General features: G+C 42.3%; 1 protein-coding gene across 1 annotated transcript; it reads right to left on the reverse strand.

Annotated features, from left to right (window-relative positions):
* Positions 1-6,214: 6,214 nt before the first annotated feature.
* Positions 6,215-16,947, reverse strand: mios (missing oocyte, meiosis regulator, homolog (Drosophila)). The gene is made up of 12 exons (XM_034211253.1): positions 16,829-16,947; positions 15,033-15,899; positions 14,037-14,526; positions 13,632-13,730; positions 13,200-13,454; positions 11,577-11,746; positions 10,923-10,988; positions 10,615-10,773; positions 9,379-9,531; positions 7,896-8,100; positions 7,062-7,191; positions 6,215-6,603 (listed from the first exon to the last, which is right to left on the reverse strand). Exons 2-12 carry the CDS (start codon positions 15,849-15,851, stop codon positions 6,513-6,515), a joined length of 2,637 nt encoding a protein of 878 aa, XP_034067144.1. The 5' UTR covers positions 15,852-15,899; positions 16,829-16,947; the 3' UTR covers positions 6,215-6,512.
* Between the last annotated feature and the right edge of the window lie 3,236 nt (positions 16,948-20,183).

Raw genomic sequence — 20,183 nt, forward strand, 5'->3', positions numbered from 1 at the left:
TCAAATCAGTCATTACAACTTGACGAATCTGCTCTGTGGCAGTATAAATCGACGAATCTGCGGTCTTGACTTTTGCTACACTTCTTGCGATAAATGTGTCGCAAAAGTAATTTTCACCTGTAGATGTGGGGGGAGGGAGGGGGGTTGGAGCGAAGGGGCGGAGCCATCAGAACAACGAGGCTTGGGTCAGTCACACAGTCACAGCCAATATGCATAGCCAGGTCTAACCGGATGACTGCGAGGCTAACGGTTTGCTAACGGTTCGTGTCGCTACCGCTGACATGGCGCGTCAATCAACGGTAAATGTTGCCCATTACTTGCCCAGTATTACTTTGAATATTATTATTGTGATTGAGGATTAAATCCGCTTTGAAGACCACCGTTTTATATCGTGCAGTTTAGCGGCAAAATAACGTCAGTTAGCCAGCTAACGCTAGCTTTGTTGAGTTTATGCTAGCTAAACAAGTAGTGGTTGTAGTCTACAGCAGTAATTAATGTATTATAGCCTACTGCTTTGGCACTAACGGTTGATAACCGTTTATGAAAAATAAAAACAATTGAACTGTACTGAAATAATGACACGTTTTATAATTGTCTTGGGCTCCTGCTGTGTTTTTAAAGCCTTTGTAAATTATCCATGCTATTTTCTATTTAGAATGAAGACTTCAGAATCTTAAAATCCCTTCACGTTTGTATGCAATTGTGCTAAATTCAACTCTGGAATCAAGCAAATATTAATATGTTTGCATGACATTAGTTATTTATATTTTGATATCACTTAATTATACGTTTGATACATTTAAGTCAAGCTAAGGTACATGTGATGGTAGCAAGTTAGTACTCTTACCTGTGATGCCTCCTCCAAACAGAATAATAACCAGACTGTATCATTAAAACTAAGTACCAGTTCTAGATCCTTGACTTTAGACAAACAATTCAAAAGACAAAATGTATTTAAAGACCAATCTTTATTTGAATGTGCCTCTTAACCTGATATATTAGTTATACAGTAATAGTATTGATAATCTAAAAAAACTGAGTAACTCAACAGTTAACTTTATATTTCTTATTGTCCAAAGCATTTATTATTTTCATTTTTCCCCTCTCATATTCAGTGTGGACGGATTGAGACAGCGTGGTGTCCAGAGGGCTGCAGAGACTTCAGGGAGAAACCTCCGTGTGATGGACGTCCAGTCTGTTGGTTTGGAGAGGACTGAGGGTCTTTCCTCAGCGAGGAGGACCAGGCCTGATGGAGGAGGACCAGGCCTGATGGAGGAGCTGATACCACCTGGATCGGACATTATCCTTTAAAAAACACCTGGAAGAAGTCAAGGCCAAGGTGACGCCCAGGGTCGCGCTGATCCGCCGCCTCGCTGGAACAACCTGGGGAGCCTCCGCTAAGACACTGCGAATATCCACTCAAGCCCTGGTCTTCTCTGTAGCGGAATACTGCGCCCCAGTCTGGAGCAGAAGCCCTCATGCGAGAAAGGTCGACGTGGTTATCAATACCTCCCTCCGAATAATAACTGGATGCTTAAAGCCTACCCCTGTGTCCCTCTTGTAGTCCTCGCGGGAATAGCACCGGCCGGCCTCTGACGGGAGGCTGCCACCCTCGCCCTGGCCAGGAAGGCACAAAAGTATGACTGGCACATCCTGCACAACACCACAATAACACCAGCACCTCCAAGCAGACTCAAGTCCCGCCACCCCTACAACAAAGCAGCTCAAGAGATGCTCAACTCCACCTCTGAGGACATCTCCAGAGATGCATGGTTGGCAGCAGCTTGGAAGCAGGAGTGGGAGTCAGCCGGGCCCTCCCGAATCCACCGTTACATCTGGGACCCAGGAGATGGCGCCATTGGAGGAGACGACCTACCGCGCCGGCAGTGGACCACTCTGAACCGTCTACGAACTGGGGTCGGTCGCTTTAAAACATCGATGAAGACGTGGGGCTTGGCGGACAGTGCAGCATGCGAGTGCGGTGATCCTGAGCAGACCGCTGTCCATATAATCACCATCTGCCCCTTATATAGACCACCCTCGGAAGCCAGCCTCTTCGACCTAGGACCAGAGATGCGGGCAAGGCTACACGACACCGAGTTGGACCTCTAACGTTACACGAAAGAAGACCACCGCACAGGCCTAGTCTGTCACGTTATTTGACTAAATGTGTTTACTTATACATTTAATAGATTTACACCTTCTGTCCATATGTGCTTTTTATTTAAAACATGTTTGATTAACTTTTGGTTCACATTTCAATAAATTGTATTTGTATTTGCATTCCTTTTGTCCATTATTCTTATTGAAAATGTTAGATTACACATTCACATCTGACTGAAGATTGGCCCATTTATTTGTGATGTTGCAAACTCTGAGGTACAAGGCACAAGTGATGTGAAGCTCATAAAGCGAGGCAAATAGAAATAATCAGCTGATGAAGTGTAGATGTGGAAATAGATGCATCCCATCAGCAGACTGTGTTTTTCGCCACACTTTATAAGCCTGACTATAACCACCCCTTCTCTGAGGTGCAGGCAGCGTCACAAACAAATTATGGTCCTGACTACAAAAATATTCGGTGTGCAGATCTTTGTTTTCACAATATAAGTAGCTTCTTAGTGAATGTCCTGTACTGGTCTTAAAATCTCATAACATCAGCCTTTAATGTTCCTCTTGGATGTTCTTCTTGACCCTCAGAGAAAGAGGAGATGCTGAGTCGTGTCTTTCAGGCATGTCCTTTCCTAACAAAAATGACAGGAAACATAAAACATTATTGCAGAACAAGTGTGTTATTTATGAAAGAGGTGTGTTTAGGGGCTGTTGATATAATTATTTTGTAATTGTAATCAGATTATGAATGAACAGTATGAAATTCATCAACATTGAAATATATGCTATTATCAAAATAATATTTAACTGTTATCAAACCGTAGTGCAACTGTAGAAGCTTGCTCTGTTGTCTCACTGAAAGAATAACTTTTACCACGTTTTTAACAGACAATATTGAGAGATAAATAGTAACAGTTCTCACTATGTGTTAAATAGCTTTGCCTTCAATACATTAAATTAGAAAGCTGACAGTCATATTGCTTGTTAACATCTAAATGTAACCTTTTGCATGGAAAAAACCCTCAACTTCACTGATGTGTAGGTGATCTAGTATTTAGTATTGTTTAATGGAATGTATATCAGTGTATTCAAGTCAATACTTCATTTATTTAAACCAATATTCTTGATTCTTTGTACAGTATGAAAAAAAGAGTCTTTGTACCTGTGCTGAAGTTCACTGCTGTGAGTAGTCCAGTTCTGTCTCTCACTCTGGTCCAGCCTGTCTGCATCAACTGGACACCTTAAACAAACAGATATATATGTAAAGTACCATGTGTACAAACAATATAACTGATTATCTTCTGTTGAACATGTTGGATTGTGTATTGTCCGAGTCAGGGTCCTTTTTATTTTACTGTAACTTTGGAAGTTGGGTTACCAATGCTTACTGTTTATTTGATACCCATTTGGTAATACAATTAATAAAAACAACAAGGTTTGGGTTTGTTCTTCAGATGTCTGTGACGTTAACGTGTAAACTCAATAATGAACTCCAGCTCAACGAACCATATTGTAATATCTAAGTAATCATCTTGAAGTATGACATTAATAATTGTAATATACACACATCTTATTGTGAGGTTGATTTCACATACACTACTTCGACGTTAGCTAAATAGCATGGATAATTTACAAAGGCTTTAAAAACACAGCAGGAGCCCAAGACAATTATAAAACTTGTCATTATTTCAGTACAGTTCAATTGGTTTTATTTTCATAAACGGTTATCAACCGTTAGTGCCAAAGCAGTAGGCTATAATACATTAATTACTGCTGTAGACTACAACCACTACTTGTTTAGCTAGCATACACTCAACAAAGCTAGCGTTAGCTGGCTAACTGACGTTATTTTGCCGCTAAACTGCACGATATAAAACGGTGGTCTTCAAAGCGGATGTAATCCTCAATCACAATAATAATATTCAAAGTAATGGGCAAAACTTACCGTCGATTGACGCGCCATGTCAGCGGACTGGTAGCGACACGAACCGTTAGCCCCCCCGCAGACATCCGGTTCGACCTGACTGTGGCTGTGACTGTGACTGACCTGACCCAGCGCCATATAGACTGCGATTCTATCTATATGGCGCTGACCTGACCCAGCCCAAGCCTCGTCGTTCTGATAGCTCCGCCCCTTCGCTCCAACCCCCCTCCCTCCCCCACATCTACCATGGATGTATAATACAGGTGAAAATTACTTTTGAGACACATTTATCGCAAGTGTAGCAAAAATCAAGACCGCAGATTCGTCGATTTATACTGCCACAGAGCAGATTCGTCAAGTTGTAATGACTGATTTGAGAGGTTGTAATAACCAAGTTGCAGTTGTAATGGAAAATATATTTTAAAAATATGTATTTTTCTGCAAGTGAACATTTCATCACTAAGTTCATTTTTTTTCTACAAGCTACAAAACTTTTTTTTCTTCTGTGACTTCAAATGTGGTTCAGTTACGTGGATATTTTTTACAAGTGTAAATTTGGTTCACAGTCACGTGGATATTTTATACAAGTGTACATTTGGTTCACAGTTACGTGGATATTTTATACAAGTGTACATTTGGTTCACAGTTACGTGGATATTTTATACAAGTGTAAATGTATGCACACAAGCTCAGATTTTTTTTCTGCAAGTGCTCACATCAGGTTTTACACGCTCTCGCATTTTGCACCATATCTACCTTCATACAAGACCACCAAGGTTGATTTGAATTATATTGAGAATGTTGATCAACTTTGTTTTTTAAGGTCAAGAGTGAATTTCATTGTAATATCATCCAATATGGAGCATTTTTTCCGCATACGCCACCTGCTGAGAAACATAATGATGAGACTTAAAGCTCCGCAACATCTACTAATGAACCTTGAGGTAAGATTGCGTTGACACAAGCTGTTCAAACTCAAGAATGAATTTTCAATCTAATAAAATGTATTACTTGCCTAGTTCCGAGGTCCAAAATCTATTGTTATTCAATGCTGTCCTTCCTTCTGCCTGCACTGGTCTGTGATTCTGTGGGAGTTCCCATGGGAGAATAAGGTGACTCAATGCTTTGAAGCAAAGATAAAGAAAGCACATGATAGAAACCCCACGCCATCTGTCTGAAACTGATAATGTAAAAATAAACCATGGAAAACTTATGGAAAACAACCCATTCAGCAGTGCTCCAATTTGTCAGTCGGAATTTATTTAAAAGAAACACTGAAAGGGTGAAATTCCAGCCACCCTGTTTTTTGGGATGCAACACGGCTCGCCAATTTGTCAGCTACACTCCAAAATAGTTCACTAAAGGGCACGCAGGCCTATAAAACCTCCCACACCGGGAAGAGATCCTGGGGAAAGCAGTAGCTCCTGTGCACCCTCCTCCTCCTCCTCCATGACTAAGTGATTTAGCCAGGTCTGGTGCAGGCCGCCTCTCACTAACAATGCCTCCCTACGCTAGTGACAGAGCGGGGAGGGTGGCAGAGAAAGAGAGTAAACCCATTTACAATGCGGCTTACACACGGCCGTCCCCCCATAGACGGCACCCATCCTTGGATTGATGTGTGGTGTGCATAGTTTTTGGGTGCAATTTGGGCACCACAGAGGGAGAAAGAAAGAGAGGGCAAGTTTGTGTATGTCGAAGGCTGTACGAGGGGGGGGTCCAGGGCTCAGGCTGTCTGTTCCCTCGCCCTTTCTTTGAGTCAATAGTGTTCCGGCAGCTGAGGTTCTTTATGGGGGGAACAATCTGGAGGGTCTTGTTAGAGTGCCGAGCAGCTGCTGTTTTCTGGCGAGCTTCTTTCATGGACCACAGGCCTGGAGTCTGCTGATGAATACAGACGCACCCTCCCACCCTTCCTCCTCATCACCCTTCACCCCCTACCTTATCCCATTCCCCATCCTATACCCCATAACCACCCCTCACACTGGAAGCCATCCCGCACAATGCCAGATGAAGAGTGGCACAGAAGAACATAAAGAGAGTGTGGCCCCGGCCCCCGGGGGACCGCCCTTCACCCCGGACAATGCTTTCATGAGGTATGTGAAGATACTTTCTTAAGACAAACACAGACGTTAAAAAGTGTATTAAAACACGAGAAAATTAAATATATCTTGGACATCTTGGCACCTTTGAGCACATCTTTACAAGCTGAAATGTGATTTATTTTATTAGATGACATTAAACCATAACACACACACACACACACTGCCTCCCTTCTTCATATAGGGCTCAGTTACAACATTACATTCACTAGACTATAACTTAACAGCGTCCCATTCTATTTAAGCAGCTGCTGCAGAAGAGGACCCTGCTTGCACCCTTCGTCCCTTGCCCAGTTGTCGGTGTGGTGGGTGTAGCAGTAAACCCACGCTGGTTGGCTTGGGCGGGTGTTGGACTTCACTTTCCGACAAGCTTCTCCTGTTTAGCTGCTGTCTGAAGGCACCAGGTTCCCTGTGGTGTCCAGCTGCATGCATTTACACGTGCAACCAGACACTGGGCACTCTGTATGTTCTCTGTAAAAGACACATTAAGGTCAATAAAAAAAGTGTAAATACAGAAGATGGCCAAAAGAGTACAGAAGGGCCTGGCAGGTAAGTGTACCTTTCATTCATCCATTTATTTGAATTCTGATATGACCATTTAAAATAATAAATCAGGCAATCTTTTAATTTAACAGGATCCACACATGGACCTAACATTACAATTACTTTTAAAGTTAGGTGGTAATTTAGAACAGAAGTGATTTTATATCGAATTGCTTTGCCTTCCATAACAGTCACAGAGAGAATACATTATTTTAAAGAGAACGATGAAAGTGCTACACAACCGAAAGAGCAAAGACTAGCTTTTATTTATTTTTCTTTACAATGTAAGGGCTAATGGACAAAAGGTACACGGACCATAGCAGGAAACAAGTTCACAATCCTGTCTGAAAAAAGCCACACATCTGCAGCATGGAGAGAGAGCTTACTTGAACCAGCTGAGCATGTGTCCTGCGTGGCCGCCATGACGACAGTTGTGACACCAGGTGAACCAGTTGTTGAACTGAGCGAGTTTGTTTTCCCTTGTCAAGTCCAACCTCTCGTCTGACTTCCCTGTTCCTGCCAGAAAAAGATATTCATCTACAAGTCAGTATCAACAATCTATAAACTGTACTATCTATGTCAACGTAGTGTTCTGTCTGCTGCCGTCTGGCAGGCGGTACCGCAGCATCCGCACAAAAACCACCAGACTCAGGGACAGTTTCATCCCACAGGCCACAAGACTGTTAAATACCTGAGCTCTGTTAAGTGCTCTGATAAACATTTATGTTGTCATCTTGCAATATACTAATTTATATAAATAGTTATCACCGCAATGAACTATATTTAATTTAGTCTTAATTTACATTATTTAATTTCATATTCTGTTCTTGTACATATCCCATATTCTATTGACATGTATAAAAAAGTGTAAATACAGAAGATGGCCAAAAGAGTACAGAAGTATTTTGTATTTTATATTATATCTGTTGCATTGTTGGAAGAGCTCAGGTCAGAAGAATTGTTTTGCTATTTCTATACTGTAGCTATTTCTATGACAATGAAACCTTTGAATTTGGATTAGTATGTGTAAAAGCAAAGCAATAAATAAATAGGAACTGGATTGGCCACTGAACGTCCAGGTGCTACTGCCTCTTAATGCTGAACAAAGTCCACACAATCTCCCCTGCAAATGCTCAGTTAAGTATTATAAACACTTAAGCTGCTCCAAGAGGCCTGCCTGTAAGTATCAACGGAGCATCTGTCCACATAGGTCAGTTTACCTGGGCAGTTAGAGACAGGTGTGCCCATGTTCATGAGGCAGAGGGCACAGCGTGGCAGCGGTTTCCTGCAGCCGGGGCAACTGGTGACTTTTGACTTGGTGGGCGAGCCGCTGACCCCGTACTGGCTGAATCCGCGGCCCTGATGAGGCATCACCGAGCAGCTGTAGGAAATAGACTTGCCACAGAAGTTGCAGCTCACGAACACCTGTCGCACAAGAACAAACACAAAGGTCGGTTGATAAGGGACGGCGGACACAAAGGTAAAATCAACAAGCACACGCTCACCAGCTGTCTGATTTTCACTTTGAGGTGAGAGGAAGATAAGCATTAGATAATACTGCAATAATCTGAAAATGCTTAACTGTGAATATTGGAATGTCATAGTGTAGTTAGTAGGTCGTGCTAAGGTTCGCTTTGTACTCATAATCGCAAGTAGAAATATTTTGTGCAGTATGTGTATTAACTGGAACAGAGAGGATAACTAAGATTGTTGTGCTAAATAGAACAGGTTTTATGACAAGAATTGGAGAGGAGAGCAGTGGGTGTTACAAGCTTGGCACGACTTACCTTTGCTGTAATAAACAGTACAAGCGTCCTATTTCATCATGAGGGGAGTAATATCCAAGACAGTAAAAAAACAGGACAGACGGCTTGTGTTTGCCAGGGCCCTATCACATTAAAGTCAAACATGCATTTTCCAAAAAGTTATCAAATCTATCAAGTAACATATTATAATTGAAATGATCAAATACAAAAATATATTGCTGCATGTTTTGGTAAAAAAAAATTCTGATATTGTTTATCTTGAAACAGCCCGAAATAGTGAATATTGCTCTGGAAGAGTTTCAAGAGCCAAAGGAATGCTTTAAAAATTCCTTTCAACCTTCATTCACTTTCACTTAAAGGTAGGTAATTCACTTCAGAAACACTTGTTGTTATATTCCATGGAATGTTCTTAACATCCCGATAGCAATGAATATATTAAATGCTTTGACAATAAATACATTAAAAAATGTCATCTGTGGAAGCCGTAGTACTGTAAAAAACATATTTTCACCGGCCCGGCTAAAATAACTGGATGGCCTACCTATCTGTCAGCCTTCCATCTCGTGCACAAACTTATCTCGTGCCCTCATTGGTCATGTGTGCGTTCGTGTGTGTTGGAGGAGGGGCTCTGTAAGGAAGTCTGAAGGAAGGGGCAGATTTTTTTTCCGCTGCGTACTTTCAAATTCTAGCACACTCTAGCGGGTTTCTCCATTCTTACCTACCCTACCTTTAAATACATTCAACCAGCAATGATATAAAACATAGAGTAGAAGCAAATCCTCACACAATAGAAAGCCTTCTTGGTTGATACATTTCTTTAATGAATGATCCATTTTTTTTTAATTTGTTGTCAGTGGATTTCATATCAGCCCCACAGTTAATAAATATATATTTGTATTATACAATAATAAAGAAATCTTCCCCAGATGTGTGTTACCTGGGCCAGTGGTTTGGAGCTGGGGTCCAGTTTGCCTCTATGGATGTCAAACTCGGCCCGTTTGTGCCAGAATCGCCACGCATCCAACAGGTTGCGGTAGTTTTCGATCCAGCATTGGACTCGGGGGTCTTTCAACACTTCACCTGGGGAACCCTGTTGGAAGAAACCTTATCTCAGCCTTATTTCACATTCTCACCTCAGTTTACACAAGGCACAGCAAAGTACATCCCTAATACAAATAGACAATGTGTCCTGGGACAAAATAACTTCTAAGTTTACTCTTCCTGCACCCATCACTCTGGAGGAATGTGGACATGTATGTCAGGTAAATGCAATTACTAAAAAAGGTGCTGGTGGATGCCTTGTACACTGCCGTTTTCTTTTGGAGCAGGTTAGAACAAGAAAGTAAAGCAAACATTGAGTAGTTCCACCACTCCTTTTATTACGTTTTCTTTATAGAAACAAATGCAAGAGAGCTAACAACTCCAATGAGGCTTGCATAACATGTTATTAGTTTTGGCAATTGTGTTTAGAATAACAGCTGTGACCTTTTAGAGGCAAGTTTTAGCATATGCTTTGATTTTTCAAAGGGTGTGATCAGACAAAATCAGTTTGTGTTTGCAGTTTTGGGTTTAGTTCATTTAAGTTACTAATGATTAAACCATTTATTTGTGGGTCTCTTATTGTCGTGTGATGGGAATGTTCTGTGTGCTTAACCAATAAGAATCAAGTTTGCATGGCAATTAAAAAACTATAATTTAATCTAAAAGAACATCAGTGACAATTACAGACATTACTAAATGTATTAAAGTAAACATCAACCTGTGCAGGGATGATACACTCATTTAAATGTGAGATGGGAGGCAATATACTATACTACAGTTTATGTAGGAGAGTTTTATCAGTGTTGCTATAGGGGTTATTGCATTTATTTCAAGTGGATTATATTACATATCTGGAGGGTCTGTAAGATTTCCCCAGGCACAAAACAAGCCTGTTTAGCATCAGTATGCACCCTTCTCTTCACATGGGGGCATTCGTCATTATAAGCTAACACTAAGCAAATGTACATGAACTTCAATTTTAGATGATTATAGTAGTAGCGGGGAGACAGAGGGGAGCAGCACATGCTCATTATTAATGTGATCATTTTTAGTTGGAGGGCCAATCATACTTTATGTGAAAAGAGTGTGCTTCTCACAATGACACACTACTTTTCATAACTTCTGTGTGTACCTTCAGCATGGAGAAGCTGGCGGTCTGAACGTCTCCGGTGAGGTCCACGTAGCTCTCCATGAGGTCCACGCCATCTTTGGTCAGACCCGTCAGCAGGATGCCCTCCAGGTTGCCCGCCTCCTTCATCTCATTGGTTAATTTGTCAATGTATCGAGGCAGCTGCAGCCACAAATGTATCAAGTCAGAGAAGAATGCAACATAATCATGCACTTGTAAAGCAAGTCATCAGGAAATGGTGTAAAGGGATGTGACTTTACACAAAATATGCAGGATAACAGTGTGGAAATATGTGCTTTGTATTGTTTTACCTGTGCATCGCTGAGGAACATACAGGCAAAGGCTACTCGGTCCCGCACAGCAACACTGCTCTCATACTGAAATCAATCAAATACAAAATATACATTTCTAAATCACAATTGACAGTACATTGCATATGTGTCTCCATATTGGCACAAACAAATGCTCTGCTTGTTCATTTAAAACCTCTGCTCTGTGTCAAGGGATTGAAGGCAATTATTACACCCAATTATTCTAAAAGCCAAGATGGTCAAAGTGACTGTTGTTATCATCCCGGTGGGGTCTTCACTTCGGGCCGGGAGAGATCTAAAGAGAGAAATAAATGAGACAGCAGCTGGTGGCCAGAATCTGATGTAACTGAAGGAGCACAAACATACACCCTGTTCTCCAAGGACCGAGTGTATGTTTTCTACTTTTTGCTAGGTGTTTTATGACTCGAAACAAATGTCTTCCTGTACACCTGAGGATTTCCCAATAAAGACTGCTGGAATATTAACGACCTATTCATCACTGTGTTAAGAATATGACACTTTTTTGTATCAGATAGGAACAAAACAGGCACTGTTCCGTGAGAAATGAGTGCCAGCTTTAGCACTTTTTCTTTTCATTAACTTTCCTGTTTGCAATAGAGCTATGAAATTCCATGACAGTAAGAGATTTAATACCAGCACGCCATCATAGGCTCCAGGTTCGCTGGTGAGAAAGGCAAACATGACGCAGAGGTAGGGGTTCTTCAGCTGCAGCCTCAGAGAGCTGCACATCTCCCTCCACAGGGAGGACTTCTCGTCCGTGTAGCCGGACAGAGCCATGGCAACCACATTCAGGTTCAGGTCACCTGTGAATAAGTCAGACAGGCAGGTTTCTCCACCATGTGCAAAGTCTGTACTGTTTATGCTGGGCTTAGGACGGAAGGAAAGTTTGACTGAGCTTCTGAGACTATTGTTCAAGGTGAGCTAGCTTTGTGGTTCAATTCAAAATAACAATAAGACTTTTATGGTTAGGTCAAATTAATAACAAATACCACTTGTATGTCTGCAAGCCAAGTATATAGCTACAAATGCAGAAGCCAGGTAGCTTAGCTTAGCATAAAGACAAGACAAAAGGTTAAACAGAAAGCAAAGATCTGTCCAAAGGTTTAAAAATAATCATTTACCAGCACAATTACCACTCTCTTCTTTTTTTACAAATCAGCTTTGTACATATTTAACAAACAAGATATAACATGTCAATAGAGCACAAGAGGGTGTGTTAGGTGGATATATGTTCAACCCTTGGAACATGTCAGAATAAATGATGACTATATGCTTGTATATGTTTGCAGATGAGAATCAGTTCATTGAGCCAGAGCAGCTGACCCTAACAGATGAGATCTCTCCACTGACACTTCTTATCTAACGAGTCACCTCATCAGTCATGTGCAGGAAACCTTCATTAGAACAAACAGCAGAGAAACATTTGACCTACATTGGTGGAAATGTTCTTAGTAAGGCGTGTGTAAACAACAGCCTTCTCTCATTTTCATTAGACCTCAGTGTGAAAAGCACTGCAGGATAAGTGTTGTGTGAAAAACAAGGTTCTCCTGCTGTTACATTGTTGAAATTCCTCAAGACATTATTTACTGAAAGGCTCTGAAGAAAAACAGGCACTTTATGTTTATCCGGAATTATATATTAACTAGACTTTAATTTACTTAGTCGAACTAAGGCAACAAACCTTTATAAATGATGCTTACATAATAATTGTTGAAGCCTGTATATACAAGGTTAAGCATGACACTATAACACATAATAATGCAGAGGTAGATCACTGAAGAAAGAATGGCATTTCAATGAGAGAGAATTTAGGATATTATTGGGATATATATATTTTTTAAATCCTCTGGGGCAGAGAGAGGAGCTGTGGATTATTGTTATTGATTAATGCATCAGTGTTTCTTAGGGTCAAAAACACTAAACTCACAACTTAAAATGAAAGCGTTTAGTTCACAATGTGAAAAGTGATAGTAGATATAGATTATTTGCAATTTGGTGCTATATATTTAAAAATATATATTAATAAAAATAAAAAAATTATAATTTTGAATTTCAGGGGGGGCGCGGGGCTCCGTTGGTGGGTCGCAGCGCCCCTCAAAGACAATGGTAGGGGAAACACTGGAGTTAATATGAATGTATGCACATTTAAAAAGACCCAACATTTACATTAACATTTGAGTGTGTCAGACAGTCTTTCCCTGACACCTTCCTCCCCCTCCTCTCCCTCCTCCCCCTCCACAGGGCGGCAGCACTCACCCTTCTCGGCGGTGGCTCCCTTGTTGAGGATCTGGATGGCCCGGCGGATGTCCAGGTTGAACAGAGCCACGGCGGACGCCCGCTCCCACTCCCGCTCCTGCTCCAGGGATCGCAGGAATACCTCCACATCGATGTCGGGACCCCTGCTGATCCAGCCACAGAGCCTCAGTGAGAGGCAGCGCTCCTCGCTGTGGTACCGCGGGACGTCTGACTGCCGCTCTGAGCCGCTCCAGCACCTGCGACTCTCTGTCGTGCCTGGGGGAACCAGGAATACACAGAACATTCAATGAGTACATTGTCCCAGTCGTGCAAAGTACTATTCATTTAAGATAATACATCTTAATAAAACGTACAAATACTAATAAACCAAGGTCTGATTCTCCAACATTCAACATTTTGTGATTACATTTGTAAGAGGTTCAGAGGACTTACCTGAGGTGGTCTTAACAATGTTCTTGATCCCCGAGTAGACGACGGACTGTTTGTTCCCCTGCAGCTTCAGCTCAATGTCCTCTGCACACTGCTTCATATGTGATACTTATATAGGAATTGTAACTGATAATGCAGTTGAAAAACCATAATGAATTAACAACTACTGCAACACTTTATCACAACAATCAACAGTTGAACTGTGGCTAGAAATCATTAGACCATTTTACTTTCTACCATTATAAAAATAAGTCAAAAACCTACAGTAAGCCTTCATATATCCTACACCATGAAGATTGTCTTCTATAGTTAGTTAAGCACAACTGTTTAACATGTATTGAGCTGTGTTGCTATCAAACCCAGAAGTTCTGAATCCCAGGAGTTTGTCATTGACGTCAAAAAGGATATAAAACAGATCATACCAAAGTGACTTGAGCTGGGGGTCACTCCCTCCCGCCAACAAGTGGTTCTTCCACACCTGGACGGTGTCGTGCCCGTACCTGGATTGAGCCCTCTGCCTCATCTTAGTGGCGATGTCTTTCTCAATCACGCTGTCCACTCCTTCAGCTCCGTCCTCCACACAGTCGTACAGGTGTCTGCCACACGCCCACATGAGCGAGGTGGTGGAGCTCCAGGCCAGCGAGATACGTTCGAACACGGTGAAGTCAGTCATGACCCGGTTGGCTGCAGAGACCACCACCATGCGGTTTTGAGAGGACGGGTGCCAGGCGAAGCTGCCGATCTGGCTTTCATAGGGCTGCACGCTTCGCTCGATGATGGTGGGCTCCGTCTCGTCGCCGATGGGTGTAGGAGTGTGCTGCATGTCGTACAGGCGGATGATGTTGCTGTCACGAGTCAAAGTGGCCAGTAGGCCATTACGGGTTGGACACCAGGCCACCTGAAACAAGAAAAATTGACTTTTCATGCTTTCCTAAGTGACTTTAAATTGTACTGATCTTTAATATTTTAATGAACTACTAGCAGGGTAAATCACAAGTTTTATCACAATACAATATCTGCTCAAATCAAAAGGCCTGCCATGAACAATTGTGATTATATTCAAATCAGGAGCCGGCTATTGATATGAGACAATACAACATGAAAATTCAAAACCTGTACATTGTACATTTAACTTTACATTTTTCAACCAACCAAAAAAACAGAAGTGCCATGGGAGTTTCAAAATAAGTTGATGATATGTATAAATGTTTTCACTTTGCTTCATGACATTGGAACGTTGTTATCATTGAAATGATACATTGATCCAGATTGATAAATTGTTACATCCCTAAAAACTACATCCTGAGAATCAAATGAAATCCATAAGACACAATTATTTAATTAATTGAACTACACCAAGTTCAAACATTTTGCTCATGTCTTCAGGATCAAACTGCATCCTACCTTAATGAGAGGCTTAGGCTGCTCAGAGAGCGTGAGCACAGGCTTCTCAAACTTCCTCAGATCCCAGATGGCAACCTGGCCCTCGTAGAAGGAGGCCACACGGTCATGGAAGTGCGGGTCGACTGTTACCCCCTGGATGGCCTTAGTGTTGACAAACGTTTTCTGGCTCGTGTTTCTCAGGTCGAATATTGCCAGGTTCCGGTGCATGCCAGCCAACAGCAGCTTTGGGTCACGAAGCAGCCAGCAGAGGGAGAGGCAAGCATCGTTCTGACCTAACTCATACAATGGTTTGGTCACCACTGAGCTCGAGTCCAAATCCACAGATGAGAGACGAATCTTCTCAGAGGATACACTGGCCTCTGGGGAGTACTTACTGCTAATGTCCCAAATGAGGACAGAGAAGTCTGCTCTGTGCTTGTCCAACCCAGCAGCCAGTAAGTTGCTGTCCACAGGGTTCCAGGCTAAAGTGTTGCATTGACGGGCGTGCTTGGGTACAAACTCTTTCCCAACAAGCTCTTTACATGTGGAGTTGTGGCTTTGACCCAAGCTGGTGAGCACCACTCTGCCGTTAGCTTGGCCCACAGCGAGCAAACACTCAGGCTCATGCTTTGGGTACCAGGCCACACATTTCATGTACGGGGTGTCAGAATTAATGGCTAGTAAAGTAGCAGCAGTTTCTTCAGAGAGAGGGAGAGTGCCAGCCTTGGTCTCTGAGTTTCCCACAGGTCCAATACGGTACAGTCCCAGCTCAGAGTCACAGATGACATATCGGTCCGGGTGGTGGGGAGACCACAGGATGTCCGGCTTGGAGCCACTCATGATTCAGAAGCAGCTAGAGGGCTCCCAAGGAAATCTGCCTTCTACAACCTGGAGATTGGAGAGATTGACAAAGAGTTTAGCACATGGATCATTCCATAACAACTTGCAAGTTCATGTCATGGGTTTGATATTGTGATCCTCATCAATTGCCAATTTTTTACTGAATTGGGTTGTTAGAATAAAAAATAAAAAAGATATGCTAAATTATTATCATATTTTGATATCCGTGTTAGATCAAATACATACAAATCATTATAAATATTAGAAAAGAAATACCTTCACAACTTTTTTCTTTGAGATCAGAAGTAATTTGGTCCTGTATAAAATTGTTATGTCACATATCTTACTATATATAGCTTTAGAACTGACACACCCACATTCAAAGATATATTTTAACTGTATATTATGCCAATAAGGATTACTTCAATTTCCTTTTTTTATGGAAAAGTGTCCTTTGTTATTTGTTGTACTTGACTGACTCCCTGACTGATATATTACATTCAGAAGTAAGGTAGATATTTGGACTATGTTGACTTTAAAGTGTTCTATCTTTTTCATCTCATGGGCAAATAATAGTGACATTTCACACCTCGTCTTATGGATGGGTGCAGTAGGCTACAGGGCACTGAGAAATAACATAGAGATGTTACAGTAACGTTGACGTGTAAGTTAACTGCTCATGTAAATCTGAATTACTGCGGTCGATTCAAAAAAGTTAGAAAAACCATGCTAACTAACTAGTTAGCGACGTATTGGTTTAAGGTAAATACGCCACTTGAAGATAACGATGTAGTTAATGTCATTTTCGCGAATGTGTTACAATAGTTAAGACCAAAGTCTAAAGTGTGTTGACATGCTAACTCAACTAAGCTAACGCTAATGCTAACGAGTGAAGGGCGAGCTAAACATGGCAGTTTAACCAGCAACGGAAAACATTTGCTAACTCTTTGCAACATTAACAATATTGCGTTACTTACAAATACGGAGAGTGTTTAAATGAGCGGAGGATTTGCGATTTAGCATCCACATGTCTGACAGGGACACTTCTTTTGGAGCCCTTCTGGATGTTGTTGTGTGTTACACCAAAACATATCCGTCTGATAGAAATGTCACATTCCCAAAGTTCCGGGTAAACGAGGTTACGCCTGCAGTTCACCACCAGAAGGCGCCGTAACCAAAGTATAAATACACAGAAAGGAGAGCCTCATTCAAACCCCATCGTATCATTAGAACATGTATGATAATGGATTAACATTTAGCAGATATTTAAAAAATATGTTTTCCAGAAAAGTAGTCAGAGTACATACATAACTTACAAATAGGGTTTATAGATGTAGGCCTAGGATGCATGGGCTACTACTGCATCTGGCTTTAGCATGAAGTCAAGTGGAAAAGGAAAATATTTTCATGTGGGACCTTTACGCACAGCATCCAAACAGTCTCCATGTGCAACAGCCAAAAACTAAATTAACTTTAGTGCTGAGTTACTTATTTGCACTGTAGGAGACTGTCTTCTCACTCCAGGGATGCAAACACAGGTATGGTGAAAAAAGAGAGAACTATTCGAAGCAGAAAAAAACAGCGTAATATACCATCTGACAAAGGCCTGTGCTATAATGCTTCTTATAATTAACTGGCTGTTCTTTATCATATACTCAGATCAATTGGAGACAGAGATGTTAAGTTATAAATCAAGGGTTTTTATTATTATTTACAGCAGGGGTGGGGAACCTTTTTCCTTTCAATTTTTACAACATCCTCCGAGGGCCGTACAAATGATTGAACTCAACTTCTGCTTAAAAATACTAAAATCATAGCCCATTCATTTCGCCTTTCTTTCATGCTGTGCAAAGAAAAAGCAACCTCTGAAACCAGATATCTCACCATGACTCGTGCATGCATGCACATGCACGGTGTGGCATGACCACCACAACAGAAAGATATGGACACAAGATGTGTGCAAATGAATTCAGTTTCCTATCCATGTGAACATGATTTAAATGGAGGGGGACCTAACCTCCTCTAGGGGGCATGCTCCCCCGGGAAGATTTGTTTTTAAATGTTGAAGTTAAAAGCATCAATCTGGTGCACTTTGAGAGCAACATCAGGAGATCTATGGATACATCTCTCAACACCCATATGAAACAGAACTGGAAGCAGATTTTTCTTTTTGGATATTTTACAAATCACTCCCCTTTCAAACTCTAGTCTTGTTATTTTTAACAACTTTTTTGTTACCGTCATATAGTATTTTATACCTGTTTTTCATTTAGTCTCTAATGTCTCATTAATAACTATAATGATCATATCAAGGTGTGCCTTAACCTCACTGAGCTGAGGTTATTTGAGCCTCTCAGGAGAGAGCTCTCTTCCACCTGGTTGTAGAAAAGCTTCACACATCCGATCACTTCTTCATTTCATTCTCTTTACCCCTTTCCAAACATAACAAACTAATCTCTTCTCATCCTGCACCTGTCCACCGTAACCTCCGTTCCCTCTCCCCCTCTACCTTTGCCTCATCGGTGCTCTCAGCCCTCCCTTCCTCTGACTCGTTCCAACTTCTGCCTCCAAACTCTGCTGCAGAAACTCTCCTCTCTACTCTCTCATCCTCTCTGGACTCTCTCTGTCCTCTCACATCTCTGCAGCCTCGTCAGTCCCCTCCTGCTCCCTGGCTAAATGACGCACTGCGTGCTAATAGAACCATCCTTCGGGCAGCAGAGCGGAAACGGTGGAAATCCAAACACCATGACGACCTCCTAACCTATCAGGCTCTCCTCTCCTCTTTCTCTGCTTCGATCTCTCAGGCAAAAAGCACTTTCTTTCAAGATAAGTTCCAATCCCAAAAAACTATTTTCCATCTTCTCCACCCTCTTGGACCCTCCCAAAGCCCCTTCCCCCTCCTCCCTTCTGTCAAGCGACTTTGTTAACTACTTTGAAAAAAAGGTTGATGATATTCGCTCTTCTTTTTCTGACTCACCTTTACTCACCGCTGGGTCACCAGACCCTCCCTTCACCCACACACTAACCTCCTTCTCCCCTCTCTCTCCAAGTGCGGTTCTTACCCTCATTACTTCTACCCGCCCTACCACCTGTCCTCTGGACCCTATCCCTTCAAACCTCCTTCAGACTATCGCTCCTGATATTCTACCGTTTCTCACCCATTCTATCAACACTTCTCTAACTTCTGGTCACTTTCCAAACAGTCTCAAGGAGGCAAGAGTAAACCCTCTCCTAACGAAACCCACTCTCAACCCGTCTGATGTTATAAACTACAGGCCTGTCTCTCTCCTCCCGTTCCTGTCTAAAACACTTGAACGCGCTGTTTTTAAACAACTCTCCTGTTATCTCCATCAGAACAACCTTCTGGATCCACACCAGTCTGGTTTCAAGGCAGGTCACTCCACAGAAACTGCTCTCCTTGCTGTCTCTGAGGAACTGCACACTGCCAAAGCAGCATCCCTCTCCTCTGTCATCATCCTTTTGGACCTGTCTGCTGCATTCGACATGGTGAACCATCAGATCCTCCTTCGCACTCTCCAAAAACTTGGAGTTTCAGGCACTGCACTTTCCCTCCTCACCTCATACCTCAAAGACCGTACCTACAGGGTAACTTGGAGAGGGTCCGAGTCTGACCCTTGTCAATTAACTACAGGGGTCCCTCAGGGTTCTGTTCTTGGTCCCCTCCTCTTCTCCTTGTACACAAACTCGCTCGGATCAGTCATTAGCCCGCATGATTTTTCATACCACTGCTACGTTGATGATACCCAACTAATTGTGTCCTTTCCCCGCTCAGAGACCCAGGTCGTCGCACACATCTCTGCTTGTCTAGCTGACATCTCTCAGTGGATGTCTGCTCATCACCTCCAGCTCAACCTTGACAAGACTGAACTGCTTTTCCTTCCGGGAAAAGATTGCCCCACTCTTGACCTAACAATCAACATCGGCACCTCTGTTGTTTCCCCGACTCTGACTGCAAGGAATCTGGGTGTGATCCTAGATAACAAACTGTCCTTCACTGCAAACATCGCTGCTACAACCCGCTGCTGCAGATACACACTTTACAACATCAGGAGGATACGTCCCCAGCTGTCCCAGAAAGCAACGCAGGTTCTGGTTCAGGCTCTCGTCATCTCACGCCTAGACTACTGCAACTCCCTCCTGGCTGGTCTACCTGCATGTGCCATCCGACCTCTGCAGCTCATCCAGAATGCAGCGGCTCGTCTGGTCTTCAACCTTCTAAAATGTTCCCACACCACTCCGCTCCTCCGCTCACTTCACTGGCTTCCAGTAATTGCTAGAATCCACTTCAAAACAATGGTACTTGCATACCAT

The sequence above is a fragment of the Gymnodraco acuticeps genome, unplaced genomic scaffold (assembly GCF_902827175.1).
Source record: "Gymnodraco acuticeps unplaced genomic scaffold, fGymAcu1.1, whole genome shotgun sequence".
Lineage (NCBI taxonomy): Eukaryota > Metazoa > Chordata > Actinopteri > Perciformes > Bathydraconidae > Gymnodraco > Gymnodraco acuticeps.